Here is a 27,569-nt window from a genome sequence, read left to right on the forward strand (position 1 = left end):
AAGCTGTGCTTATGAGTTCTTGGTCCAGTCATTTTTGCTGCATAGTTTCGGGGGAGGGGGCTTTTTCGGAATGTGACAACAATTCCGACGAACAAGTTGGGGCAGCAGACTGTTCTGACAAGCAACAGTTAACACACTCGTTTTCTTGCAGTTTTACAACAATTAGTTTTTTTTACATATATTAAAGCGGTATTCTCTTTTCAATAGGTCTACATGGCGTCATCTGGAACACCCCACGATGTTTCAGAAAGTTTTTTTTTACTTTTTATTTCTCTAAAAATATTTCACATTGGTCTTCATTGGGAATAAGTGTTTATATAGGCGTTTACTTAAACTGGCAAATATGAAGTCGTACTGAAGTATTACAACGAAGAGGTGTTAGCGGCATAATAAACATGGCAGAGTCAGCTAATAACTGAATAACAATAACCTAAAGCTGTCCCTGCACTATGATGCTCTTTTGCTATATTATCGCTACCGGTTTTTTTTTTTTGGAGCAGCGTTATCTTTAATATCATCTAAACCCAACCCGTTTCTAACGGAGGTCTTACGTTTTCGTGTTAGGGTTAGCATTGACGGTGCAAGGGTGAGGTGCTTGTTTCTGTGATACACATTTCCTGAGAAATCCAAGCTACACCCAGAATGTTAACGATGTTTCCTGGTAGCGTACGTAGTGCCTCTCTGCATAATTACTCAGAAGCCAGGGCGTGTTGCGGCGAGTTGCGTTATAGCGAAACTTCAGGCACGTTACTTTGCAGTTTCAACGCATCTGAAGATGTATTGTGTGCCATACTTTTCCAAAATATCTGAATATAACTACGAAAAAAAAGATCACATAAATATCAATAGTTTCCTGAAATAGTTGACGGGACCTGATATTCAGGTAAAAAGAGTAAAAATACTTATTTGTTTAATGATTCTACAGTTGTTCATTACGTTAAAATAAAGATGCAATGATAATGTTCATCAGTTCATAAAATCTTGTGAGCGGTAACTATGACGTTTTAACCAGACCACATGTTTATCTGTTTATCTGTGCTATTTGGTGTGCGGCGTGAAACTTGGTTGGTTCGACATCCCCACGATCTGGCAGGACATGGAACTGCTGTATTACACATTGTACAGCAGAGGGTGTGACAGAAACATGGCTAAGGACCAACAGCACGAGAGTAAACGGTTTGCCAAGATATGGCAGAGTAGCAGTCTGGATAAATTAAAATCATGAGGTAAAACCTATTTGTACGAAGACACCAGTAACAAAAACCATCCATACCATGCCACAATATGCACCAGAGGATTTTGGGACATGTATTTCTTTCCCTCTGAACTTCGGCCTGGATGTTCAGGCTTCTTAAAGTATGTTTGTTTTGATGATTGACTTCATTCGCCATCTTGCTTTTCGTCTTCTTCCTCCTTTATCTTCGGTTTTTCCAAGCGTCACTGCACAGGGTCTTCTCATAACAAGCCCAAAATGACAGCTTCATTCTGAACATCCGATCTTCAAGTTCAGGCTTGATTTGAACAAGAATTCACTTGTTTTCCTTGCAAAACATAGTATTTCGAAGGTAATGATCCACCTCCTGTCTACCTGCTTCACTGTCCAGTTCTCACATCCAGATAGAGATCAAATAAATATCATATTCCAAAGAATTTGAAAATTTGTTCTTACACAAACCTCAGTGCTATATAAGATCCTTCCTAGGCCATGCAGCACAACTCTGCCAAGTGCTAGTCTACTACACATTTTTTGACTGCCATATTCTTTGTTGTTGACGATTGTTCCAAGCAGGTGTGGTCTACATGTCTTCACCATCAACACTACAATGTTAGAAAAAAGTACCCATTTGTACCTTTGAGGGTACAATTACATGTCACTGGGACTGTACCCTCGAGGGTCTGCCAATTGTACCTTAGCTGTAATTGAAGAAATGGACTCTGGGGGACATTTGTGTACCACTGGGGGCACATTAATGTTGGGTAACAAAACCTGGCAGTACCCTAATTTTCTAATATTACACAGTTAGCCTCCATTCCTGTGGTAATAACTTTTGTATTCTTTTCAGTCTGTTCTTTCCTTATAAATATATTCAATTTTTCATTTTACTACAGGTGTGATGTTATAAGAATAGGTTTTCTGTATTTAAATCACATCTTAAAACACATGTTTTTAAACTTGCGCACTCATTAAGACTGCTGCTGTGGCAGCTTTTAACTTATTATTATGTTTTTCTTTATTTTATTTTCATTCATTTTCTGTGTTGTTTTATTAGATGCAATTTTTTTTGTACTGCAACAATGTATATTGTGTTTGTAAGGTGTGCTTGAGTGCCTTGAAAGGCACCTTTAAATAAAATGTATTATTATCATTGTTATGATTATTATGATTATTATGATTATTGTTGCTATTATTGTTGTTATTATTATTATTATTGTTGTTATTGTTATTATTGTTGTTGTTATTGTTATTATTAATAATACCAAAAGTTGTGTCGAGGCAGAAAGTTGGGACTGGAGATGAGAAGGAAGGGCAGTAAAATGCAAGAAGAGACGCTCAGATCAACAATAGCTGGCACTGAGTGCAAGGGTGAGAGATCTGTCTCCCTTTGGGGAAGGGTAATTAAGCTCTGTCCGTCCTCGGGACCTGGCAGGCTGGAGGAAGAAACATCAACAGTGTTTAATCCACCGTTGTCTTCTTACTCCAGTTTCTCTCAATATAAGTAGGTCACCATGGAGATACAGTACGAATTCTTGTCAAACTCCTAACCAATCTGGAGCCACTGATTTTCTCCATATTCTGTCCTGACTGCGGCTTCTTGTCCAACATAGAGATTCGATGAAAATCAATGAGATCTGAAGCAGAGAAGGCAGGGGGTTCTACAGCAAAATTTACCGAGGGAACCCCCCCTCCTGACTGGCAAATTTTACAAAGTGCCCTTTTTGATCATGCAAATTTTGCAACAATTTACAGACAACCCCCGTGTCTGAAGATTTTATCAAGGGAGGCCAACCCAAATCCCCCACGCTATGAGACAACCACCAATTTTTCTGAGAATATAGGATATTCTGTGACACATTTATAGGGGTTAGCTGAATCTGAATGCCTGAATTTTAAGTGAGGAGATGGTTGATGTACTTTTTGCTATACAACACAACAGTTTCGGTGTTTGCTCTGTTAAGTTAATGACAAACAAGTATGGGTTTACAAAGAGCCACAAACCAGTCTGTAGGGCAGAGTGTGAGACTCTGACTTGGAAACCAATTTCTGTTAAACTATAAACAGAACTCTGTTTTGACGATAGGCTCAGAGTGTGATTTGATCTGAACACATCCCTGATGGATGTCCTGTATGCGACCATTTCCTCGTGAAAAGACAGACTAAATCCTGAGGGTATAGTTCATTTACTAAGTGTGACGTCCAACACAAAAAGACAAGGGTGTTCCCATTTTGTGAGGTGTACAGTATCAGAAGGTTCTAGAATGGGCCATTGTGTTCGATCCGCTGTGGAGGTAAGGCTGATATGCACGATCCAGCTCAGGCAGATGCAGATGCAGCCTCTCCAACCACAAGCTGGTCACTTCAGGGCAGCGGGAAGCAAAAACAAGACATCAGAATTGCGAAATACCCCGTACTTAATGAAGTCAAGTCACAGAGACTGAAAGCCATGCGGTAAGCAAAAATAAACTTATCTTCAATCCCCAGTACAGCATCTTATTCGTGGTCAGCTTCCCACCCCCGGACTGGTCTTTCTTCTCTCAAACTCTTTTCTGGAAGTTTCATGTAGTTGGTGATTTGATTAATTTAGTAATATGCAGGCAATCTCTCCTCATTTCTCATTCGGTAATTTTTGTCATATGTAATTATCATTTTAATATAATCCTTTATGATCATATACACAATGAAAAATGCATGCTGTTTGAGGAAATGCATGAACGGCAGTTGTTTTGGCATCTTTTTTTGATTTAGGATTTGAAAGAAAGATTTAGAAAGTTTGACAATATAAAGCCCAAATGAGATTTATTTAGTTATATATTTTTTTAATGTTTCCTTGTGCTCGTTTGCGTATACCCCAAGCCATTTGCACTATATACTTGTCTCAATTTATTTATTTTTTCCCATATTTATGTATTTGCACATATCCTTTCTATTTTAATACCTCTGTTTCACTTATATTCTATTTTTTTCTTGATTAAATGTTTGATTGTATTATGTTTCACTGAAGTGTCATGCCACCACCTGTGCCATAAGAAATTCCTCGTACTCTTTGTACTTGGCTTTCTGTTTGTACGTCTATTATAGTCTACCGTTCTTTTTAATAAAGTAGCTTTGGCACATACATTATGGGGCACTTGTAGGTAATCGGTTGCTTATTTGGGGATTGTTTTGCCCTGGTAAACCTGTGTCCTGCCAGGGAATTCCGGAGCCCAGCTGGCAAGTTTGAAGAGCAACTTTTGAAATATAATTAATTATAACATATTTTTGTTAGGTCACAACTATTAACTAAAAGGTGGAATTTTCCAAAATAAAGTCCCACTTTTTTCATTCTCAGGAGCATATTCCAGGTAAGTGTCCATGCAAAAAGACTCCCTCCAGCTTACAAATGCCTGAATGCAGAGAGTTCAGAGACCCCCGCGGCAAAGCAGATACTGACCTTGCTGCTTCTGACCCAGAGCAGAACTTCTCATAACTGTCTTCCTTCACCTGACACCGCGGACGTTGTAACACAGCGGGACAATGGGGTAACCCAGCCTAAAGGGTAGGGTAATATTCAAAATGTAACACAACCGCTGATCTGGAATTCGCTTCAGCTTTGGTGTACACTCTTTGGCATCCATCGATTCACCCCCACCTTGTCTCCATTTCGTTCCAAGTGTGGGAAAAAAAATGATCTCCGAACGACATTACTTGTGTTCGTTCCCTTTGGCTTCTTGAAACTTACCCACAATAGCAAGGACACTGTCGTCCACACCCATGCAGCAGCAGCAGAAAAACATTCAGAAACAAAGACAAGAAGCCAACACTTTGTTCAACCAACAAAGTGACCAAAACTTCATATTACATGATGAGTGCTACTGTAGACATCAAAGATGTTCAAATAGTTTGGAGTATTCCAAGGAGACTGACACTAGATTATTCCAAGGAGACTGACACTAGATTATTCCAAGGAGACTGACACTAGATTATTCCAAGGAGACTGACACTAGATTATTCCAAGGAGACTGACACTAGATTATTCCAAGGAGACTGACACTAGATTATTCCAAGGAGACTGACAAGCCATTCTGTCTTTTTACTGCTCTCCTCCTTTGCCTGAGCTGGGGGGCATCCATCTTAGATGGAACCTAGTGATCATAATTACTATAATAATTCACTTGTCCCTCGTATCTCATGTTTAGATTAATAATAATAATTATAATAATAATAAATTACATTTATACACTGCCTTTCACAAACCCAAGGTCGCTTTACAAGCAGGAGGTACAAAAGAATATCATGTAAGCAGTACTGGAAGAGAAATCTACATTAAACAGGAAAATCTAGGATACTGAATTTGATATGGGACAGAACTGGTAACCAGTATAACTGTGACAGAATAGGGGTGATGTGAGCAGAACACTTGTTATGCGTGAGGACTCTTGCAGCAGAGTCCTGAATAAACTGAAGCTTTTGTATAGATTTAGCAGGAAGGCCAATGGAACGGTAATGACAATAGCCAATGCATGACACGATAAAAGCACGAACCGGAGTTTGTGTACTAGTGATGTATTACTGATAGACTGATATGTTTCATTTCATTCAGAACAGCAGAAATAATTGTGCGTGCAGTATTATATTTTTACATCTCTGACAATACAGTAATTCTTATATTCTACTCAGCAATAGCCTCCAAAGGGCATACAACAACAAAACTCATATTCCTGCATTAAATAGCCGTGTTCAGCAGACCACAGAGCTTTTCTACTGAGATGTGTCACCTGTGGCTGTCAAGCTCAAAAAAGTCTAGTAGCCTGATATCAATTCCAAACTAAGAGGATAATGACTGACCATCAGCATAAAATTCATTGCAGTAGATCTCTTTACTCGTTACAGAGCAGAGAAAAGTATTCCTTTGCGATTATCAAATGTCTCACCCAGTGTCCTCGGGGCAGAAAGTCATTTAAGCGAAATTAAAATTTGTAATAAAATAAGCTTAGATGTTTTCAAGATTGCAGCTTACAATGCGCAGTAGAACCCTGGAGGACAGTATTACTCTTGAACAAAATATTCAGCCTGATGGCTCCGTCAGAGCATCTTCGAAACGGCAAGACTCACAATCAGTGGTGAGGAGGGAAAAACCTTGAACCACTGATTTGGGTAGCCAAGACTTGTAGATGCAAAATGTGACTGAAGGCGATCCCATCTGGAACAAACCAACAAAAGTGTTGTCATGGCAGAAATCGCAGATGATTTTGATGACGATCACAGGAATACCGTGTCACGGCAGGCGATGTGTCAAGCCCTGCTGTGAATGAGGTATGTAGTCGCAGCATCGGAAATGGCTCTTGGAACAATGAAAGAAGGTGGTCTGGTCCAATGAATGTTGTCTTTTGTTGCATCATTCAGATGGCCAGGTACGAGTGAAGCGCCTGTGGGATGCATTGAACTAACAACTCCAATCCGCGAGCTCCATGCCCTGTGTGTTCTGACACAATACTCCAACAACCATCATAAAAATGATCTGCTGTTTGTACCACAGCAGCCTTTCCGTTGGTTCATATCGGGCGGGATAGCCTTCATTCACATCCCGCATTGACAATACTTGGCTGGCCAACACTCAGTTGGCGGATTGTGGATTTCTCTCCTCTGACCACTGTCATACCCCTTTCACACTAAGCCCTCGCTGGAGCCGGTGCTGGTGCCTTTGTTGCATTCACACTGCACTTGGTGCCGAAAGGGTCGAACAATAATGTCAGTGTGTGCATCATGCTGTGGGAGGGGTGCCGTTTCAGAAATGAAGACAAAAGTGGATTACCGTGCGAGATGCGATGAACGCAAGACTTTATTCCGAATTTACTGCAAATGCTAACATTATGTTTAGCTTTATATGTTGTTGTCTCTGGGTTTATCCAACACGGTTCGTTCAGAATTTCTTAGTGTCCCGTGAGTCATTCGAGTACATCTGCCAACGATTAATTCCTGCACTTCAGCGGTGAAAGACGAGCTAACGTTCTTGTGTTCAAGTTCATTCAAGTTAACCAAATTCTAATGGTAAGTTATTAGTTGGCTAAGTTGCTGCTACAACGTTATATATAGCCCAACCCTAGTTCCAACACACATCCAACACACATCCAACACACATCTGACACACAAAACACAACAGAGCGTTTAACGGTATTTTATTTGAAGGATCTTTAGAGGGCTTTTGACATACGTCACACGTAATTAAAGTTGATAGTCACATTACAGGAAAACACAACAATAACAATTTACCCGATTCCTCCACAGTCGTGGAATTCATTGCTCCATTCACCCGCTTAGCAGGTCTTTTTCCGAACATGGAGTCCATGATATTTGTTTTTAGGGCAGCCAGCATAATTTTTATTTAAACTGTTTTTGACTTCTCATATTCTTTTTCATTTTTTAATCTTCTTCACGACTTGCTCTGGATCTGTCTTCTCCAATTCACTCGTAACTCGTAAACTTTTGCTTTATGCTCTGACGACTCCCTGCCTCCTGACGTCACACGCTCCTAACTGGCCCCAAAAAACGATATCCTACCTAGATACGCACTTTTATGAGATTTTCTGTTAACATTATTCATGTCAACATATTGTTTTGGGTCATAGCCGTATATCTGAATATAAGTAAACATGAGAATGAAATATCATACTGCTTGAAGTGTGTTCTTTATTAAACCTGCCCATGTAGTAATACACTACCATCTCCTGCAGCGCTCCTCTACTCTGCCTGGCATACGCGTGCATGGTACTTGGACCCGCCTCCGCAGGTGAGCTCCCATATCAACCAACTCAGGTCGCACTCAAGGGAGTTTCACTAGCACAAAAATGTTCTGAGGGTAGAACGAAAAAAACGATTACTTCAGAGAAATAACCAATCAGATCTTGGTCAGATGTCAGACCAACCAATGACTTGTCTTGATCTCGCCTCCTCTAGTTGTTTGGACCCACCTCCTCTACAGTCTGATTAGTTATCTCTCTAAACAAATAATTTTTTTGTTCTGTCCTCGGAACATTTTCGTGTAAGTGAGTGGGAATGCTATGAGTTGAGTTTGTATCAGTTTCCTTGCAGATACCTTGGGAATTTCTACTTTGAAAATCTTGTCAGTAATTCAGTTTGAATTTATTTTAAAATATCCCATGATTCCTTAACGCCTTTAATGCCCCCTTTGCTCTCCCTGTCTCTCTCCCTGTATCTTATTTCCTTCAGTGGATCTGAGCAACTGCCTGTCAGTGGGAATCCAGTGCCACAGCCTTGCTGACTGCATGAACACACAGGATGGAAACTTAATGTGCGTTTGCCACGTGGGTTACTATGGCAACGGGCTGCAATGTGAGGACGTCAACGAGTGCGCGTTGGGCTCGCACAGCTGCCACCTGAAGGCACGCTGCAGTAATACGCCAGGCAGCTACAGCTGCACATGCCAGGATGGCTACGTGGGTGACGGCATGCGGTGTGAGGACGTCAACGAGTGCCTGACCAACAACGGAGGCTGCCACCGCAGCGCCGTATGCAGCAACACACCAGGAGGACGCACATGCCGCTGCATGGATGGCTTCAGAGGGAACGGGTTCGAGTGCGAAGACGTGGATGAGTGCGTCAAGGCACGAATATGCCACTGGAACGCCACCTGCATCAACAATCCGGGCTCCTACTTGTGCACGTGCAATGCAGGCTACAAAGGCAATGGTAACTACCTCTGTCTGGACATCGACGAATGCTCGGAGACCCCCGGAGTTTGCTCCCCCTCCTTTGGCTACAGAGGGTGCAGGAACTCACCAGGGACTTACACCTGCCTCTGCAGCCCAGGTTACCAGAGCAATGGACAGGCGTGCCGTGACATCAACGAGTGTGCCAGCAACATCTGCAGCGTGTTCTCCTCCTGCGTCAACCTGCCGGGCTCTTTCCATTGCTCCTGCCTACAGGGCTTTGCCGGTAACGGGGTGACCTGCGTGGATGTAAATGAGTGCGTAGGATCGAACTCCTGCAATCAGAACGCCAACTGCATCAACGTGCTGGGCAGCTATGAGTGCTCCTGTCGTCCTGGCTTTGCCGGGGATGGACGCCAGTGTGCCGACATCAATGAATGCGCTACGCCCAACACCTGCCCCACCAGTGCCACCTGCGTCAACACAGGCGGCTCCTTTTACTGTGACTGTGGCTCCGGCTTCATTTTTAATGGCTCCAGGTGCCAGGATCTCGACGAGTGTACTCAGGGACGTTGTAGTCCCTACGCCACCTGTTCCAACTTCCCTGGGTCCTTCTCCTGTGTCTGCCGGCCAGGCTATGAGGGCAACGGTGTCTCCTGCAGGGACGTGGACGAGTGCACGCAGGCTGCGCCATGCCACTCCAATGCCCTCTGTGCTAATCTGCCCGGCTCATACAGGTGTAGCTGCCAGGCTGGTTACACTGGTGACGGCATGGCATCGTGCGAGGATATCAATGAATGCCTGGTGGACAACGGGGGCTGCCGAAACAAAGCCACCTGTGTCAATAACAAGGGCTCCTTCTTCTGCTTGTGCTCCCTGGGGTTTCGCCTGGTCAATCAGACCGTGTGCCAAGACGTGGACGAGTGCCAGGAGCTGCAGGCACCGTGCCAGGCCAATGAGCGCTGCACTAACACTGAGGGGTCCTACCAGTGCCCCTGCCAGGTGGGCTTCACCCGTTCCAGCACCAACGCCCCCTGCTTGGATGTCAACGAGTGCATTATCGCCAAGCCGTGCCATACTAACGCCACCTGCCTCAACATCCCTGGCTCATTCACCTGCTCCTGCAAGCGCGGTTTCACAGGCAATGGTACACAGTGCGATGATGTGAATGAGTGTGCCACAGGGGGCACCTGTCACCCCCGGGCTATCTGCTCCAACTCTCCTGGGGACTTCACCTGCCACTGTCTGCAGGGCTACAAAGGCGACGGGTCCACGTGCCTCGACATTGACGAGTGCGCCATCGCCAACCACAGCTGCCCTCCCGAGGCCGTATGCATCAACTCGCCTGGCGCACATGTGTGTTCCTGTCTGAATGGCACGGTGGCGTACAACAACACCTGCCTGCTCCCCAGTGCCAGTTGTATCCCGGCCTGCCCACCCTACAGCCTTTGCCACCACTCACCCTCCGGGTACCAATGCATCTGCGATGTGGGTTTCGAAGGGGATGGACTTACCTGCGCCGATGTCAATGAGTGCCACGAAGATGTATGTCCAGACAACAGGACAGACTGTGTGAACATCCCCGGCTCCTATGTTTGTGTCTGCAAACGCGGGTTCAAGCAGGATGGGGAAATCTGTGTCGGTAAGGACTCAAGCATCACCTTACACCTACATTCTGCTCTATATTGAAGCACATGCCAACGCTCAGATTGCTCAGAACGGTCACGTCTGTGGCAAGGCCATTAGCCACAGCTCCATAGACACCACTGCAGGTGGCTGCTAGGCTTGCCTTCATGTTTGTCAGTGCTATTATTATTATTATTATTATTATTATTATTATTATTATCATTATTATTATTATTCAAATCAATGGATGTAAATATGGCTCTGAAGAGGAAGATGGGGTAGATGAAAAGAGAATTTAATGTGTAACGTGTCATTGTTGTTTTCAGCTTGTAACATTTGTTCTGTTAAATTCTGCTTTATGCATATGTAAAGAAGACAATAAGGTGACCTCTCAAACAAGGTAGCCAAAAAGTATTTTGTAATTAATTTAAAAAAAATTTGGTATTGAAAAGGTATATTCGTGGTCATATAGACTCATTATAAATATTTGTGGATTTCAACTATTAAAGAAGGCTTGTGAGAAAAGAGAGATCATGAAATCAACATGATATAAAGCACCTGTCACTGAAATAATCCAAATTAATATTATTCTGATTAATTTCTTATACATCTTTGTACTCATTGTTAAGCTTAGCTATACCCCTTAACTTAAACTCTAGCTAATAAATTTTTCAAGGGTACAGAGAATATATATACGTGTAAACACCTGTATGAGTTTTACCAAAAAATCTGCATGGCCTGTGAAATAGTAATTAATAACATTATGAAAGTGACCTGACTGCTCCTACAATTCTGTCTGTCTCTCCTACTCGCTGCCGCGCCATCGCCCAGATGTGGATGAGTGTGAATCGCAGCAGCAGGCCTGCAGCAGGTTCGCCCGGTGCATGAACACGATGGGCAGCCACCTCTGCTTCTGCTTCAGCGGCTTCACGGGGGACGGCTACAACTGCTCTGGTAAGTCGCCCCTTTCCTGTCTCCTGCCCTCGGTTCCAGCGTCGGCAGAGACTTGCGGCGAGGGAAGCCGCGGTGTGTGTGTGTGTGTGTTTCTGTCTCTGGTTGGATTGCTTTATAGGAGGCTTTGTCCTGACCCTGTCCCATTTTGGATGACTTGTAGACATTGATGAGTGCCAAACGCACAATGGAGGATGTCACCCGGCCGCCAGCTGCTCTAATGCGGTCGGCTCCTTCACCTGCACCTGCCCTTTAGGCACCGTCGGCTCCGGCTTTGAGTGCCAGGATGTGGATGAGTGCGCAGAGAATTCCACTCTTCCCCACAGCTGCGCCCGACATGCGCAGTGCCTCAACACTCAGGGATCGCACCTTTGTCGATGTCTTGACGGCTACCAGGGCGATGGGGTCGTCTGCGAGGACGTGGACGAGTGTCTGATGCCCGGTTCCTGTGCGCAAAACCTAACATGCAAGAACTCGCCTGGGGCCTACTCATGCATCTGCAGCTTGGGTCTCGCCTACATGCAAGGCACCTGTGTGAGTGAGGAGGACTGCAGAAACGCCGGGAGTGTCTGTCACCCCATAGCCCAATGTACCTCCCTCCTAGGTTCGCACTACTGCAGCTGCGACAAAGGATTTGCCGGGAATGGAACACACTGTTCGGACCTTGATGAGTGCAAGCTAGGGCAGGTTCAGTGCCCCAAATTTGCCCACTGCCTTAACATGGAAGGTTCCTTCTACTGCCAGTGTTGGGATGGTTACCTGGACAACGGAACGCACTGTGAGGACATAGACGAATGCTGGATTGGTAACTTCACCTGTCCCGACAACAGCACTTGCGTCAACATCGACGGGAGCTACCAATGCCCTTGTGACCCAGGGTTCGAGGCCAAAGGCTTTCTGTGCGAAGAAGTGGATGAATGCGCCCGAGGACTGGCATCATGCCCAAATGCCTCTTACTGCCAGAATGTGGCCGGCTCCTTCCTCTGCAGCTGCCGGGAGGGGTACAGCGGGAACGGCTGGGACTGCAAGGACGTCAATGAGTGCCTGGACAGCTTCACATGTCCAGAAAACGCCATGTGCCTCAACACCGAGGGTGGCTACCTCTGCCCCTGTAACCTGGGATTCTCCTCCAATGGCTCTCTCTGCGAGGATATAGACGAGTGCTCCACTCCAGAGCAAGATTGGCTATGCACTAATGGCACTTGCGTCAACACCCCCGGGTCTTTCCTCTGTCTTTGTGAGGAGGGGTTCGACAGCACTAACACTGGCTGCGAGGACGTAGACGAATGCGCTGACAGCAGCGCAATCTGCGGCCCCCATTCCAGCTGTCTCAACACGGTCGGCTTCTATGAGTGCCCCTGTGACAAGGGTTTTGAGCCTAATGCTACAGAGTGCAGTGATATAGATGAGTGCGCCAAGAAAGAAAACCTGTGCCCCGCCCATGCGGAGTGCGTGAACACGGACGGGCACTTCCTGTGCTCCTGCGTGGCAGGTTATGAGCCGCAGGGGGATGGCTGCGGCCTCATCGATTGGTGTGTCTCTGGCACCAACTGCCGCCCTGATCAAGAATGTACCAGCAAACTGGGGGGGTTCATCTGCTCTTGCAGGGAGGGATACCAGGAGAAGACAGCGGCCTGCGTTGACATTGACGAATGCACGACCAGAAAGGGGGCATGCCACCCTCTCGCCAGCTGTCAGAACACAATAGGCTCTTTCTTCTGCCACTGCCCCTTGGGATACTCCTTGAATGGCACATGGTGTGAGGATGTAGATGAGTGTGCCACTCATGAAGCCTCCTGCCACCGGATAGCTCGCTGCATCAACACACCGGGCTCATTCCGGTGTCTGTGTGCTCCGGGGTTCCTGAGCATCGGTCCACTCTGTGTGGACCTGGATGAGTGCCAGCTGGACCAGGGCAGCTGCCACTCAGCCGCCTCCTGCTCCAACACTGTGGGGTCATTCCTCTGCCGTTGCCCCAACGGCTGGAGCCCCATCAGAGAGCAGGGGCGTGGACCACGAGGCTGTGTTGACAGGGATGAGTGCCTGTCCCCTTCAGCCTGCCCTCCCTACACCACATGCCAAAACTTACCAGGATCCTTCAGCTGCACCTGCCCACCCAGCAACACCCTCTGCCGAAAGGGTGGGCTACTCGTACAATAAGCATCATATGTAAATGAACCCCTTGACCTACAATATCTTGAAACGAAAAAGGAGACCCCTTTATGACTGCTTGTTTCAATAAAGATCACATCACCCCTTTTAGACATCCATCCATCTTCCAAACTGCTTATCCTACTGGGTCGTGGGGGTCCAGAGCCTATCCCGGAAGCAATGGGCACGAGGCAGGGAACAACCCAGGATGGGGGGGCAGCCCATCGCAGGGCACACTCACACACCATTCACTCTGACACACACACCTACGGGCAATTTAGCAACTCCAATTAGCCTCAGCATGTTTTTTGCCCTGGGGGGGGATACTGGAGTACCCGGAGGAAACCCCACGACGACATGGGGAGAACATGCAAACTCCACACACATGTGACCCAGGCGGAGACTCGGTGCTAACCACTGCACCACCATGCTGCCCCCAACCTTTTACATAACTAGTAGCTTATCCATTCTCTGTAATAACTTGTGGGGGGTCCAGAGCCTATGGCCATAATGGAGCGGACAACCCAGGATGGGCCACCAACCCATTACCGGGCACAATCACACACCATTCACACCTATGGGCAATTTGGCAACTGCAGTTAACCATAGCCTTTTTTTGGACTGCGAGCAGGGGAGGGCGGGGGATCAGAGTACCCAGAGGAAACCCCACAATGACAAAGGGAGATGCAAGCTCCATATACATGGAGCTAAGGCAGAAACTCGAACTCAGGTCCTAGAAGTATGAGGCAAAGTGCTACCCACTGTGCCACCACGCCCCGCACAACCAACAGACTTACATTAAAATCACACTGCTTTTGGCCAGTATCTCAACATCAGGGGCTGCCTGTCTGTCCACTGTGTGTTCCTTGTAGCCTTATTTTACGAGGTCTCTGAATTCAGCATTGACTGTGTTCTCCTGCCCCCTGCAGAAAGCAAGCTGTTCCCCTTTGGACAAGAGGTGGGGGACAACACAGTCAAGGCCACAGGGTCCGACACCAACTCTCCCTACATCACGCACCCTATGGGGTTCCCTTTCCTGGGAAAATCATACAGCAGAGTCTATGTAAGCTTTCTCTGGCCATCATCAGGTTGGGCTCGTGTAGGGGGGCCTCCATGAAACTCATGTGAGTGACGATGTCCTGCTCCTTCCAGTTCTCAGACAACGGTCTCATCCAGTTCCAGTCAGTCATGGAGAATGAGCAGTTCCTGTTCCCCACTGCCTTCCCAAAAGGTTTCCGTGGCAATGAAAGTGTGGCTATGCTAGCAGCATTCTGGGACGATGCAGACCTCACCATAGGAGCAGGGAAGCTCTTCTACCAGGTTGGTGGTCATCCAGGAGACTGGCATCTGTGACCAGTCTATGTATGTTTAATATTCAGTGTATTATCTTTGTCCAGGACCTGTGTCAATACTGATTCATTAGTTAGCATCCTTGTCATGAACCCTGGCCATCTGACATTTACATCTTCCCACACGCTATCCCAGGAGTACCATCAACGAAACCTGTCAGACATCTACTCCCAAATCGTATTTGACCGCACGGCAGAAGAAGTGACCCTTTTCGAGCATCGCAGAGGGGGGCCCGTGTTTACCCCCACCTGGATCCTCAAGATTACCTGGGACCATGTGCTACCAGTGTCCTACCAGAAGGTCAACCTATCTGAGGTCAGCAGGGTACTAGTGAAACACCATATCTGACATAAGTAATATTTATTTATGTTTTACAAGCAATCTGATGATCAAAACCGTGGCATATTATGTCTTGAAGGTACAACCTAATATGCCTGTATGTTGGTTTGATATTGTAATATAAATGAAAGACAGCTAACTGGACGTCCCAGAAGGACTTGGAGAAAGACTGGGAGCACTAGTCCAATCCAAGTCCACCAAAACCAGAGACAGATAACCTTGACTGTGCAAAGCTCACCAATGAGTCTCTCCCCACTTCTCCCTTTCTGGTGTGGAAATACAGACCAACACCTTCCAGTGCGTCCTCACTACTGACGGGGAGCGCTCATTCGCTCTGCTACATTTTGATGAGATGAACTGGGGTCCCGGGCAGAGGCTATATCACATGGCGCTCATGGGCTACACCGATGGAAGCAAAAACTTCTACAACGAGCTCGCCTTTCCAGCAGATAACCTCTTCGGCCCGGGCGGGAGGTACCGACCTCAAGAAGTGAAGGGAAACACAGGTCACTTGGGCCAGTGGGTGTATGACCTGAGCGGGCCAGCGAACTCTGACAAGGAGCCACAAACAAAGTGTCAAGTGTGGGCGATGAAGGAACCGCACCCCTCAACGTGGGTGGTAGGTGTGCTTCCCTGCCCCTGCAGCCGAACTCAAGCTCTTGAGGACCTGGCCTTTGGCCCTATGACCCTGCTCCCCCAGCAGGGGGAGAGAGTGAGAGAGCTGAGGGCCCTCAGATGGGGCGGGATCAACGGGCAAGTCTTCCAGTCCATCCTACCCAATGCCTACGGTTCTGGAAAGATATGTGTATACGACCCGCAAGGCCCCCTGCTGGCAGGATACAGCGAGCGTTACTTTACTGCAGCCGCTGTGAAAGACCACATTGGTAAAGATTTCATCTGAATTTAATGCGATGCATTAGCCCTTTTATTTCATTATTATTCATTATTCAGATTAATACATTATATCTAGCTGCTTTGATTTACTGTAAAGTTTACTAGTAATTTAGCTTATTTGCCAACTGCATGGGTGCACTACCCATGAACTGCTTGAGAGTAAATCTGATGCCGCTCTCTCCCTACAGACAAAGACCTCCTCCCGTTTCAGTGGTGCTGTGTCCAGTCTCCTCTCTGCCATCTCTACCTGCTGAAGCGCCCTCTGGACCGCTGCCAAGGTTACGGCTGGACAAGCCCAGGGAACTTATATCCCACAGCCAAGGTGGCTCAGGGCATTGGTGAGCAAGTACTTTCAATGCAGAGGTTCTTTTACAGATCAGTCATAGTGTAGTACTTCTATTAGCCATTAGATGTCCCCAATCTTCCAATGATTGAATATCAAATCCCATTACCTACGACTTATTTTTTCTGATTGTTGTTTGACCATCTGTTACCTGTGTTACCATCCAACCTGAAGCTTCCACAATGCCTTGTTGTGTCACTCAGGAATGATGTACGGGAGTCTTCACTTCATTACCTTTGACGGGACACAGTTCTCTTTCAAGGCCGTTGGCGAGTTCGTCGTGGCCCGCCTTTCCTCCGCCTCAGGCTTCAACATCTTCACCCTGCAGGCAGAGATAGATGTTTTGCAGATAGAGGGACAGCCCAGCAAGGTGCCTGCTGTGGTGCGCTTGGCCGCGTTCCACCAGGGCATCGGCAAGGTGCGTGATGGGAAATCCTGCTGCTAGCCTGCCTAAGATGCTGCGTGGGACAGTCAGGGACATAAGAGAGTGTCGCATATGATAAAAGGACCTCACAGTTCACTCTAGGTGGGAGCTAAAATACAAAGGAAGATCTAATAATGATTAACACTCACCTCACTGCTGTAAAAGGAACACTGTTCAGATGTAGCTAAAACAGAGCGAAGTGATTGACTACAGGAGACTGGAGAAAACAAGTTTCCAGTGTAACACAGGGTAGGGGTTCTCAAAGTACGGGCAGGCACTTAAATACTCATACAAAACCAGGGCAAACAAGGAACAGGTGCAGGACATAATCAATTAACTAATTGGCACAGGGCAACAAGCAGCAGAACAGGTGGGTGTTCCAAGAAGCAGGGGGTGTTTCACGAAGCAGGATTTCTCGGTTAGCTGGGTTTAACTTAGCTAGAAGTCATGCTTGTCCAATAGAAATGCTCCTTACCTAAACTCTTATTGGACAATCATGAGTTCCAGCTAGGGGGCGACATGGTGGTGCAGTGGTTAGCACTGTTGCCTCACACCTCTGGGACCCGGGTTCAAGTCTCCGCCTGGGTCACATGTGTGTGGAGTTTGCATGTTCTCCCCATGTCGTCGTGGGGTTTCCTCCGAGTACTCCGGTTTCCCCCCCCAATCCAAAAACATGCTGAGGCTAATTGGAGTTGCTAAATTGCCCGTAGGTGTGAATGTGTGAGTGAATGGTGTATGAGTGTGCCCTGAGATGGGCTGGCCCCCTATTCAGGATTGTTCCCTGCCTCGTGCCCATTGCTTCTGGGATAGGCTCTGGATCCCCCGCGACCCAGTAGGATAAGCGTTTTGGAAAATGGATGGATGCATGTTCCAGCTAACCTGCTTCACAGAACAGCAACCCAGGATTTCTGTGTTAGCTGGGTTTAACTTAAAAGTAATGTCCATTGTTTAATAGATTTCTTTGGCCTGTTTTTATTCATTTTACCGCTTTGGCTAAATTATCTCATAAAACTTAAAAAAAGGGACTTCTACAGGTTCCCGGAAAGGCTTAAACATTTCAAACTTAAACAATCATGGCATTGAAAAAGGACTTTTGTCAGCAGTATTTGCCTTTGCGGTTGTGGGTCTGCACACAGGTGGAGTGGCGGTCGGGTACATCGGGGGAGGGTCTCACAGTTCTGGTGGATGACGTAGATGTTCCAGTCAAAGCTGGTAAGAGCCAATGCATCACACTATCATTTACATGTGCTGAATCTCATGTTGCCCACATTCCCATCATGAAGACAGAAGACACTCTGCAGTAAACCTGGCACACATGCACACACTCGCATGAGAAAGACAAGCAGCAAACAGTCATAGTTTTGGTCGGAATACTTCAGGACAGACATTCAGCAACAGCTGCATGCTAACCAGGTAGCGCTGCCCCTTTAGGGTGTGTCTGACTGTCCTCTCTGCCACACAGGTATAATAATTACAAGGAATCTCAGTGGTCTGTTGCATTTCTTGATAAGTGTTATATTCTAAATTGTAAAATTATTCAAAGGATGGGCTGTTAAATATTGCCAGACCATTTGTACTTGACTTTTATGTTTTATTTTGTTAGTATTTTCTATTTTCTTGTCTTGGTTTTATGCTGTCGTGTGCTGAATGTTTTTGGAATAAGTTTCTTTCAAGATTCGTTGCAAAGCACTTTGTACATCCTGCTTAGAAAACTGTTATAGGAACAAACTTTTACTTGCTTATTTACTTGCTTACTTACTTACTTGCTTACTACCAGGACTGTTACCCGCCTTGCTAATATGCACGCCTTGCTCCCTCTGCTGGCCGCTTAGGTGTAGTTCATGCAGTTAGAGAAGGCTTTGCAGTGCGCTGCCCTTCCCTGGAGCAGTGCATTGCAGTGTATGCTGGTGGGCTGCATGTAGCAGTGTGGCGGGGGACCGGAAACAGCATGGGAGCCCTGGTGGAGGTTCCACAGCGCTTCCTTCAACGCACGGTTGGGCTGCTCGGCCTCTGGAGCTCCAGTCGCACCGATGACTTCCTGCTGTCGAGCGGCCGGATGCTGCCCTGGTCCAGGGGTAGCTTGCCATCGGAGGAGGCCCTACACAGCTTCGGCCTGTCCTGTAAGTGCATGTGACCAGTCTGTTCTGGATGTCACACCTGCTAGTGCTACATTCTGGTGTGGTTTTAATGTCACAGTGAAAAAACGGATGGGGGTCTTAATATAAATAAAGTTATTTTGGGGTTATGGTTTGGCCTGGTGGATGGTGCAGCTGCCTGATACCTATGGGGCTGGTGGTTTGCTAGACTCAGCTTCTAATGAGAAACTAATAACAAGTGCAAGTGCATCAGAAATGCTATACAAATAAATAACCCCCCCCCCAAGATAAATTCTGAAGGTCATGAGGGACTCTGCAGACCAGGAACAGTGTCACATTCTGTATGACATACAGTTAATAATATGTGAAGATAATTAAAGTGTGTTGCAGGGACTGTGCCAGTACCAGAGAGTCTTTTGCACTCTGGCCCGCCATCCAAACTGCTGGAACCAATCACGACAGCAGAGCTAATGTCAGTCAATCCAGTTATTCTGGATGACCTGAAGGAAAAATGCAAAGGTAGCATGCAGTGCGTCCATGATATCCTGGCCACCAACAACAGCAAAATGGGCCTTCAGAGTCTGGCGAATGAGGAGAAATATCACAACCTGGCCCTTATTTTTGGTGAGCAAGCTACTTCTGGAAGATTCTGAGCTGCACAGGTTCCATTGCAGTTAACATAATACTGAAGGCGCAAGATCAAGGAACTGATGAAGTTTGACAGTCATGATATTCTCACTTCTCTGTGATTGGTCATGTAGGAAACATGCCCCCCATCGTGACCAATCCCACGGTGATCCAGGTCCAGGTTAACTTCACATTCCGAGTCCAATTCACCGCCCAGGACCTCAACAATGACTCAGTCAGCTTCTCCCTGCTCTTCCCTCGCCCTCCGCTGGCCTCGATCGGAAGTGGTGAGCAAGCCCGCGGGCACAGTAGGGTTCAATCTCAAGCACATCCCGACACCCTTGGACATTAGCATATACTAACATTCAGCGTCAGAGCCAAAAAAAATCACATAGCACTTCCTAAGCCAGCTAAAATTAATCCAGATTTATTGTACATGACATTTGGTTGGCGAAATTAGAAGCCCTCGGTACAAAGCAACTGACTACTGCCTGTTTTGTTTCCTGTTGCACCTTCGGCAGGAAATGGTATTCTCATGTGGATGCCACTAAACGCCCAGCCTGTGACGCTCACGATCATGGTGACCGACCAGCAGTCCAGCTCCCTTCTCACCCCCGTGATCCAGCTGTGCAACTGTTTGAACGGGGGAACCTGCCAGTATAGCACTATCGTGGAGAACCACCTGCAAGGCAAGTTCCAGGTGAGTTCCTGATGGTACATGTCTCTCAGGAACTTTAAACGGAGCCTTCATGCATGAAGAGGCGCTCGAGTAGGTCATCCAGCAATGGCAGCATAAAGTTTATGTGTGAGGGCCGTGCACATTCCGCGGTTTACAACATGAAGATCCTCTTTACCGTGGAACCCCCTTCCAAGGCTTCGTCCGAGGGGATTCAATGGGAGAGAGGTATGGAGCATCCGCTGACAGCACATTGCTGGACCCACCACACAGCAAACCACCTCAGGGATGAGAACCTGAGGAACCTGAAGGCAGTAATGTGGCAGGTGATACCTCAGCACCACACTAGTCCAAATGAAGTCCCCCCCCCCCCAGTGGCTGGAGTGCCAATCCTGCCACCACCCCACAAATTTCCCTGTAAGTTGGAGCACCTCCTTCCAGGGGTGGGTGTCGATTAATGTCATTCCCAGGACAACCCAATTACAGTTTAGGCACTGACCTGAGTAGGATCACTCCTGGCATTCACAGGATTCAAACCAGCACAGATACCTAGCCTCATAGCCACTACTCCGCCTACTCTGCCTGTATCTCATGACATAGAAGTAATTATGGCATTCCAGCTCAAGTGGTGGGCATGACAGGGAGAGACCTGCACCATGCACTTACAGGAAAAATCACATAGTAAAGGACTAATGCAGTTTCAACAAACATGTTGTGAGCTTCAAAAAGATGAAAAGCACTTATCTCTCAGTATCCATGTACCTGTATCCTGTTTTATAGGACCAAGTGCAGTCTGTTGTTCAGATGTGATGTTCCCATATTCAAAGATTGTAATGACTCTGATAAACGAGTTTCATGAACATCCAGATGCAGTCAAACACCTCCCATGGCCTCACTGTCACCAGATATAAACCTTTATAGGAAATTCTGGAGCACAAAGTAAATTTTCATCTCCTTCATCATCCAAAGACCTGACAGCTTTCCTTTTCAAAAGATGGTTCAGCATCCCACTCCTTATATTATGTGTATGCAGAGGTGGATAGTTCAGGCCCAGGAAGTAAAAAACGAGCAGCTCAAGATTTTGTTTCATCCAACCAGCTCAGCATAAAGAGTTGCAGTCACAGAGTACTCAGCTGGTTGGTTAGGGTTAGGGTTAGGGTTAGGGTTAGGGTTAGGATTAGGTTAGGGTTAGGTTACCCACCTCAACTTGCATGTAGTTCTGAAGGCAAAGGGTGGCACTATTCATTATTAGATCCTCAATATGCGTATGCTGTTAGGTGTTTCTGTGATTATGCCCAGCCCTCATACCCTCACTGCAGCTCCTTCTCCCATCCTCATCCAGGTGGTGGGCTGTCTGTGTCTGAAGGGCTTCACCGGGCCTTTCTGTGGGCACGCCGCTGATGCCTGCAAGGGCCAGCCTTGCTTCCCGGGAGTGACCTGCAAGGCCCAGCGGCATAACTTCACGTGCGGGGAGTGCCCCCCGCGCACTGCCCACCAGGGAATGCGGGGCTACAAGTGCTTTGAGAATGGTCAGTGGGCCTTGCGTGGAGGCATACTGTAAGAATAGCTCATTCGTGAAAGAATTGGATACCTATTGAAGCAGTGGGATCATAAGAATATGATTACATTTCTCCCACTTGTTAATAGTCTAAAACATTTCTTAAGGTAGAACCTGATAGTGCAAACTTTGATTCAGAAGTTTTGATCCGTAACTTCACTTCTATCAACTTGCACATTTAGCTTGACCGAAGGCTAAGTTTTCTCCAGCTTGATCATCATGCAGTGACTCAAAACACTCGGCGTGTGACTTTCCAGACGTCTGCCTCCCTCCGTTCCCCTTCCCGTGCCACAGCATGGCAGACTGCACCAGCACTGGATACGACTTCACCTGCAAGTGCAAGCCCGGTTTCACTGGGAACGGACACAACTGTACAGGTATGGCCTCACAGTCCCAAAGCATTGTCAGAGCCACCTTGAACAGCCATCCAGTGAGCCCCTAAGCGCTCTCAAGGGACACAAAGGAGGTGTCACATAACGTTAAGGGATCAATTTAAAAGTCATTACTTGTATGCATGTCATATGAGGAAACATCGGTATGCATGTTTCATTGGGAAAGTCAAGCAGGTTTTTGTACCACCCTCCTATTAACTGGAACAGTTGTTATCATGCCCACAAACTTGATTCACCTGGAAAGTTAATCCACTGCTCTTCTATTACAGTAGAAAAACAGGCAAAAGCTGAAGCTATTTAGCTGTCCTCGTGTTGTTGAGATAATCGCATGACCCCCCCCACCCCACTAGAGATTCTAGAACCACCTGCTGGGCACTCTGCCGGGAAGCAGTGAACACTCTGTTCTTCCACTACAGATATAAATGAGTGCATGGACCCGTCTGCCTGTCCCAATGCCAAGTTTGAGTGCGTCAACACACCAGGCTCAGTGCAGTGCTCCTGCCGTTACAGGAGCACCGAGGAGTCGGACGGCTGCGGTACGTCCTGCTGCCACACGAGCCCATTTAATAACTCACCCCCAGGACCTGATCAACTTACATTCTACGTGATGGTCCTATAATTATGGAATTAGTCATTCTCAGAGATTACTCTGGTTGGCTGGTTTTATGAAAACAAGATTTTGTACATCGGTAACATGATCTCTATCTCCACCTGCAGGCGACTCTGCTAATCCCCCAGGTACATCCCGTCATGCTCAGCAGACCTCTGGTGGTCCTGCCCAATGTGAGGCACAGAGAAATGTCTCTCTCATACTCATGTACAGTGAGGTATTTTTGTGACGTGATGCTATATTGCCAGGGTTTAACATCTTCAATGTTTCCATGCAATGGAATAATCCAGGCAACGAGAAGAATGGCCTACAGAAGGTCAGTGTGGGAGCACTGGATATATTATGTTACTACTTTTGTAGAACATATAATGATCCCGGCCTGCTGTGCCACTGCCCTTTTCCCTCAGCTCCGCCAAATACTGTCCATGGGATTCCAGAACAAGTTCTATAGTGCCGCTGAGAAGAAGGTGGGCCATGGAGGCCAGGCACACAGCGAGTACCGCATTAACGTGTCGAGCGACACGCCGCACTGGTATGTGCGGGATTACCTGAAGCGTGTAAGCCGGCACTATCGCATCGAAGCGGCACATGTTGGAGGTACGTCCAGCCCGGTTACAGATGGGGCAACTTTAGAGGGAAACTCACACTCATGGGAGTTATACTTGCACAAATATATTCTGAAATCAGAATGAAAAATTATTGGTTCAGAGTGATAACCAATCAGACTGCAGAGGAGGCAGGAGTGAGACATCACATTGGTTGGTCCCACCTCTAGTTGCTTGGACCCACCTCCTCTACAGTCAGATTGGTTATTCCTCTGAACCAATCATTTTTTGTTCTGCCCTTAGAACATTTCTGTGCGAGTAAATCTCCCATCAGCGAAACACTCTGCCGACACAATACACGAAAAAAACCTTGATTTTGATGCCATCAAATATGCGTGCCGTCTCTCTCATCACCGGGATTTGCCAGTTCTGTAAGTGTGCAATCGGAGCAGACTTGTTAACGCTAAACACACTGACCTCTGCCCATTATAGACCTGGATGAGTGTGCCACCAAGGAGGTGGCGTGCCAGGCGCCGGCTCTGTGCGCCAACACCTACGGAGGGTACAGGTGTGTCTGCAATGGCACCATGGACGTGGTGGAATCCCAGTCCTGCATTTTAGGTGAGGGGGGCTCGACACCGTGCAGTCTTCCCACGACCAACCACGGATGTCCAAGCACATCTATCGCTTCATGCCTTTGTATCCAGCTTCAGATAACAGTGGGGCCAACAGGACCGGCGAATCAGAGTCCCAGTCACTGGAGGATCAGAAGTCTTTGATCCTGGGCCTGGTGCTAGGCATCGGTATTCCACTCCTGCTGTTGCTCCTGCTGGCCGCCCTGGCCTGCTTCTGCTGCTCGCACAAGAAAACCGTCATCGGAGAGTACGTCTTCTCGTCGGTTACACCGCGGTGCAGGAGCCACACTGTCCAATTAAGGACTGACACTTACTGCTGAATGCTTGTCCCTAGGGTGACCACCTAATCCATGTTGGGGGGGGGGGCACTATGAGCTAGGACAGGGTTTGCAAGCTACCATTTCGATGAAAAAAAAAACCTGGATTTCACTTTAGAAGTGAGTTCTTGCTGTGTGCTGATTGGTCAGTCTCCTACAATCATGCACGTGTCACTAATGTTCATGTGAAATATCTAGATGAGTCTTTCAATCAAGGAAACAAACCAGTAAAAGCACAAGAAGAATTGAACTAATTAGCCAAGAACAGAAGCCTTTCAGTTGTAAAGTAGAGTGTGAAACCTGAAGACGCTCAAAATGTCCCTATGACATGGAGTAGGTGGTCATCCTACACACAAATGGACCCCTAGGAAATAGGCAGTGATTCACTTACTGAACTACTGACCGGTGTTTTTAATACAGAGTTCAGGGGGGCATTTTCCAAGTTAGCATATCTGATCCTTGATTAGTGGGGGGCTGTATATCTATGGATGCATTCGGTCTCTCTCATCTCCTGTTCTTTCACCTACAGAATTCCCCACATCGTACCAGAATACAGCCTGGGCCAGTGCAATCTCCCTCCCTTCAACTACCTGGACCCAGCACTACACTACAGAAGTCACAGCAGCCCTCGTGTCATAGACGGCCTCACAGTCAGTGATTGCTATCGGTAGCAAGAGTTTGGATACTCGAAACCAGCCTGAACCTAACCATCCACTGCATATGAATGCCGAAAATGCTGTATTTATGTTTGCTTGATTGCTGATTGGCCTGACAAGTATTTTCGACCATTATAAATGGTCATAATGACAACTATGTGTCGTGTTACAATCAAATTAAAATCGATTAAATCGGTTTTGGTTAATTAAGATACATCAAATATCCGGAGGACTGATGATGGGGATGGAAAAAAAATATACCAGTATTGTTGAAAAGAAAAGCTATATGGACAGTTTGTCTCTACAATGTACAGCAATGAACATCATTTACAACCTGAGAGAACATATGAAATTCAGAATATATAATAAAAGATAAGCAACATGGCCTACTCTCAACTTCATTTACGCACTGTTACTCCTCCCAGATTCAGCTATGGTTGGAAAGTCTATAGGACACCAGATTCATAAAGTAAAACAGGCGCCACTGTTGTCAGCCTGCAGTACCTGTACGCACCACTTGGTGTCAGGAGCAAGCAACCTATGGCAGGACCAGCCTTACAAAGGCCCACGTGACTCAGTAGCTTCATAACAACATTGCTGTTTTTAAGATCATTGCTGCAAAGAAGAACCTCACAAGTGCCGCCTAACCTTCCCAAGCTTGAGGTTCAAGGACGGCATGAAACGCGCGAGTCTCCTTCACTGCTCTTCTCCCCTCTGTTGCTCTCTGTCAGTCTTAATCAGTTGTGTATATGTTTCCAATAGCGATTAAGGACGTATCGGTGTAATTGTGAGCTCTGAATGATGCTGGCGCTGCGTCAGGGAAGTGCTTGGTCGTCCTTGCTTGTCAGAGCGCTCCGCATTTGCGGCTCTGGGTGTGTCTGACGGGGCACGCCTGGCTTTTACCATGCAGCACCAAGACACTTAGGCGATTCACTGCTTCATCAAAACTAAAGAGCGAAGTGGGCAAACAGACACAGGAGTCAAGACAAAGTTGTCTCTTGGAGCTTCTCGCTCTGACTGCTGTCCTGACTGCGGGGGTGCGGCGGGGGGGCTGCCAACAGTCTCGCCCCCCCATTGGGATCACAGCAGCAGTTGCCTCTGCGCCAGAGTGGCCACAGCTCCCTGGAGGACGGCCAGATGTGGCGTGTCGCTCCCCGGGACTGGGGGCACCACAGCTGTGCTGCAGCCACATGAACCGGAACGCAGCGCTGCAAAGCCTAGCATGTCGGCCGGGTGAAGGCAGAGTCATGATGCACAGCTGAGTCACAGGCTCCAGCCAGAGTCCCGGAGCGCAGTCCAGCGGATTATGGGACCGTGGAAGACAGCATAACCTGCGGAAGTGCTGCACTGATTCAGGATCAGACACAGCGGTGGTAAAACATGACAGAGGAACAAGTCATCGTGTGACTAAAAATACCAGCAGTCCACAGTCTAGTTTGGTATGTGTCTTTATGAATCGTACTATTATATATAACGACACATATATACCTCTATACACACATAATACTGTCCAAAAGCAGCACATTCTACAAACATTATCCTCATGGTTAACGGGACTATTTATAGGTCAGCAACAGGATGCATGTCAGAGAAGAGGCAGGTCCAACCTTCTAGGTCACACATGGCCGCAATGCATGGCACCGACCACACCAGCCTGGGAACCACAGATATACAGAGTGTAATTTACCGAGTAGCACCATCCACGTAAAAGGCGTCGGGTTACCTGATTAATGAGTGACTCTTGGACAGGCCTGAAGCTCACTGGTAACTCAGGCGAAAAAAAAATCCATTTGCTCAACTGCAAACTGAGAGCCATGTCAAAACAGGCAGTCAGCCATACCCTGAAAACTGTTCATTAAATATTAAGTGCTGGTACTTACTTGTAAATACCCCATGCTTAACATTTGTGAAAAACTTGCAAATGAAGGCATAAATAAACCCTGTTGCTACCTCCTAGCCTCCCCCCATTGTGGTTTGCATCCTCTTGATATCATCCTTAATAAAAGCATTACCTTTCAAGCAATTTGATTCAATGACTGTGTGCAGTTTGTCATGCTTTGCACTGAATATACTCCTCTCGATGTACATATTTACGCTGAATACAAAACAAACATTGACATATTAAAATGATTAACTGCTACATAAGAATACGCACCACAGTAGCAGTCCCTCACAATCAAGGAAGTCATGTTTGAAAAGCTTAAATTGTTTATTACAGAGAGATTAATCTAGGTAGGTTCATGGACAGCTAGCACACATGCAAAGATCTATTATTATCTGTATAGGGAATCAGCAGAATGTTGTAGTCACGGCAATGGACTCTGCACTTAGAATGCATTCATCCCATTTTATTGTCTTGGAGCTGATAATGCAGGTGAGTTAATAATTCATAACAGGCAGGACGCAACAGCAAGCGCGTGCATGACTTACTGACTATCTCGGGGAAGGGGAGGGGCAACCCTCCTCCCACTTTAGATCAGCTTCTGTAACACTCTGGTGTAGTTCAGGGTGTAG

General features: G+C 46.8%; 1 protein-coding gene across 1 annotated transcript; it reads left to right on the plus strand.

Annotated features, from left to right (window-relative positions):
• Positions 1-2,461: 2,461 nt before the first annotated feature.
• si:ch73-105b23.6 (uncharacterized) lies at positions 2,462-27,039 on the plus strand. Its single transcript, XM_049009597.1, has 24 exons — positions 2,462-3,667; positions 7,930-7,985; positions 8,426-10,507; positions 11,323-11,445; positions 14,523-14,656; positions 14,746-14,913; positions 15,079-15,258; positions 15,566-16,166; positions 16,365-16,514; positions 16,723-16,937; positions 18,080-18,155; positions 18,776-19,063; positions 19,430-19,663; positions 19,801-19,953; positions 20,188-20,366; positions 21,685-21,871; positions 22,158-22,277; positions 22,709-22,828; positions 23,010-23,030; positions 23,151-23,218; positions 23,310-23,499; positions 23,940-24,068; positions 24,155-24,329; positions 24,929-27,039. Exons 1-24 carry the CDS (start codon positions 3,519-3,521, stop codon positions 25,068-25,070), a joined length of 5,940 nt encoding a protein of 1,979 aa, XP_048865554.1. The 5' UTR covers positions 2,462-3,518; the 3' UTR covers positions 25,071-27,039.
• Positions 27,040-27,569: the final 530 nt, after the last annotated feature.

Source organism: Brienomyrus brachyistius, chromosome 3, assembly GCF_023856365.1.
Source record: "Brienomyrus brachyistius isolate T26 chromosome 3, BBRACH_0.4, whole genome shotgun sequence".
Lineage (NCBI taxonomy): Eukaryota > Metazoa > Chordata > Actinopteri > Osteoglossiformes > Mormyridae > Brienomyrus > Brienomyrus brachyistius.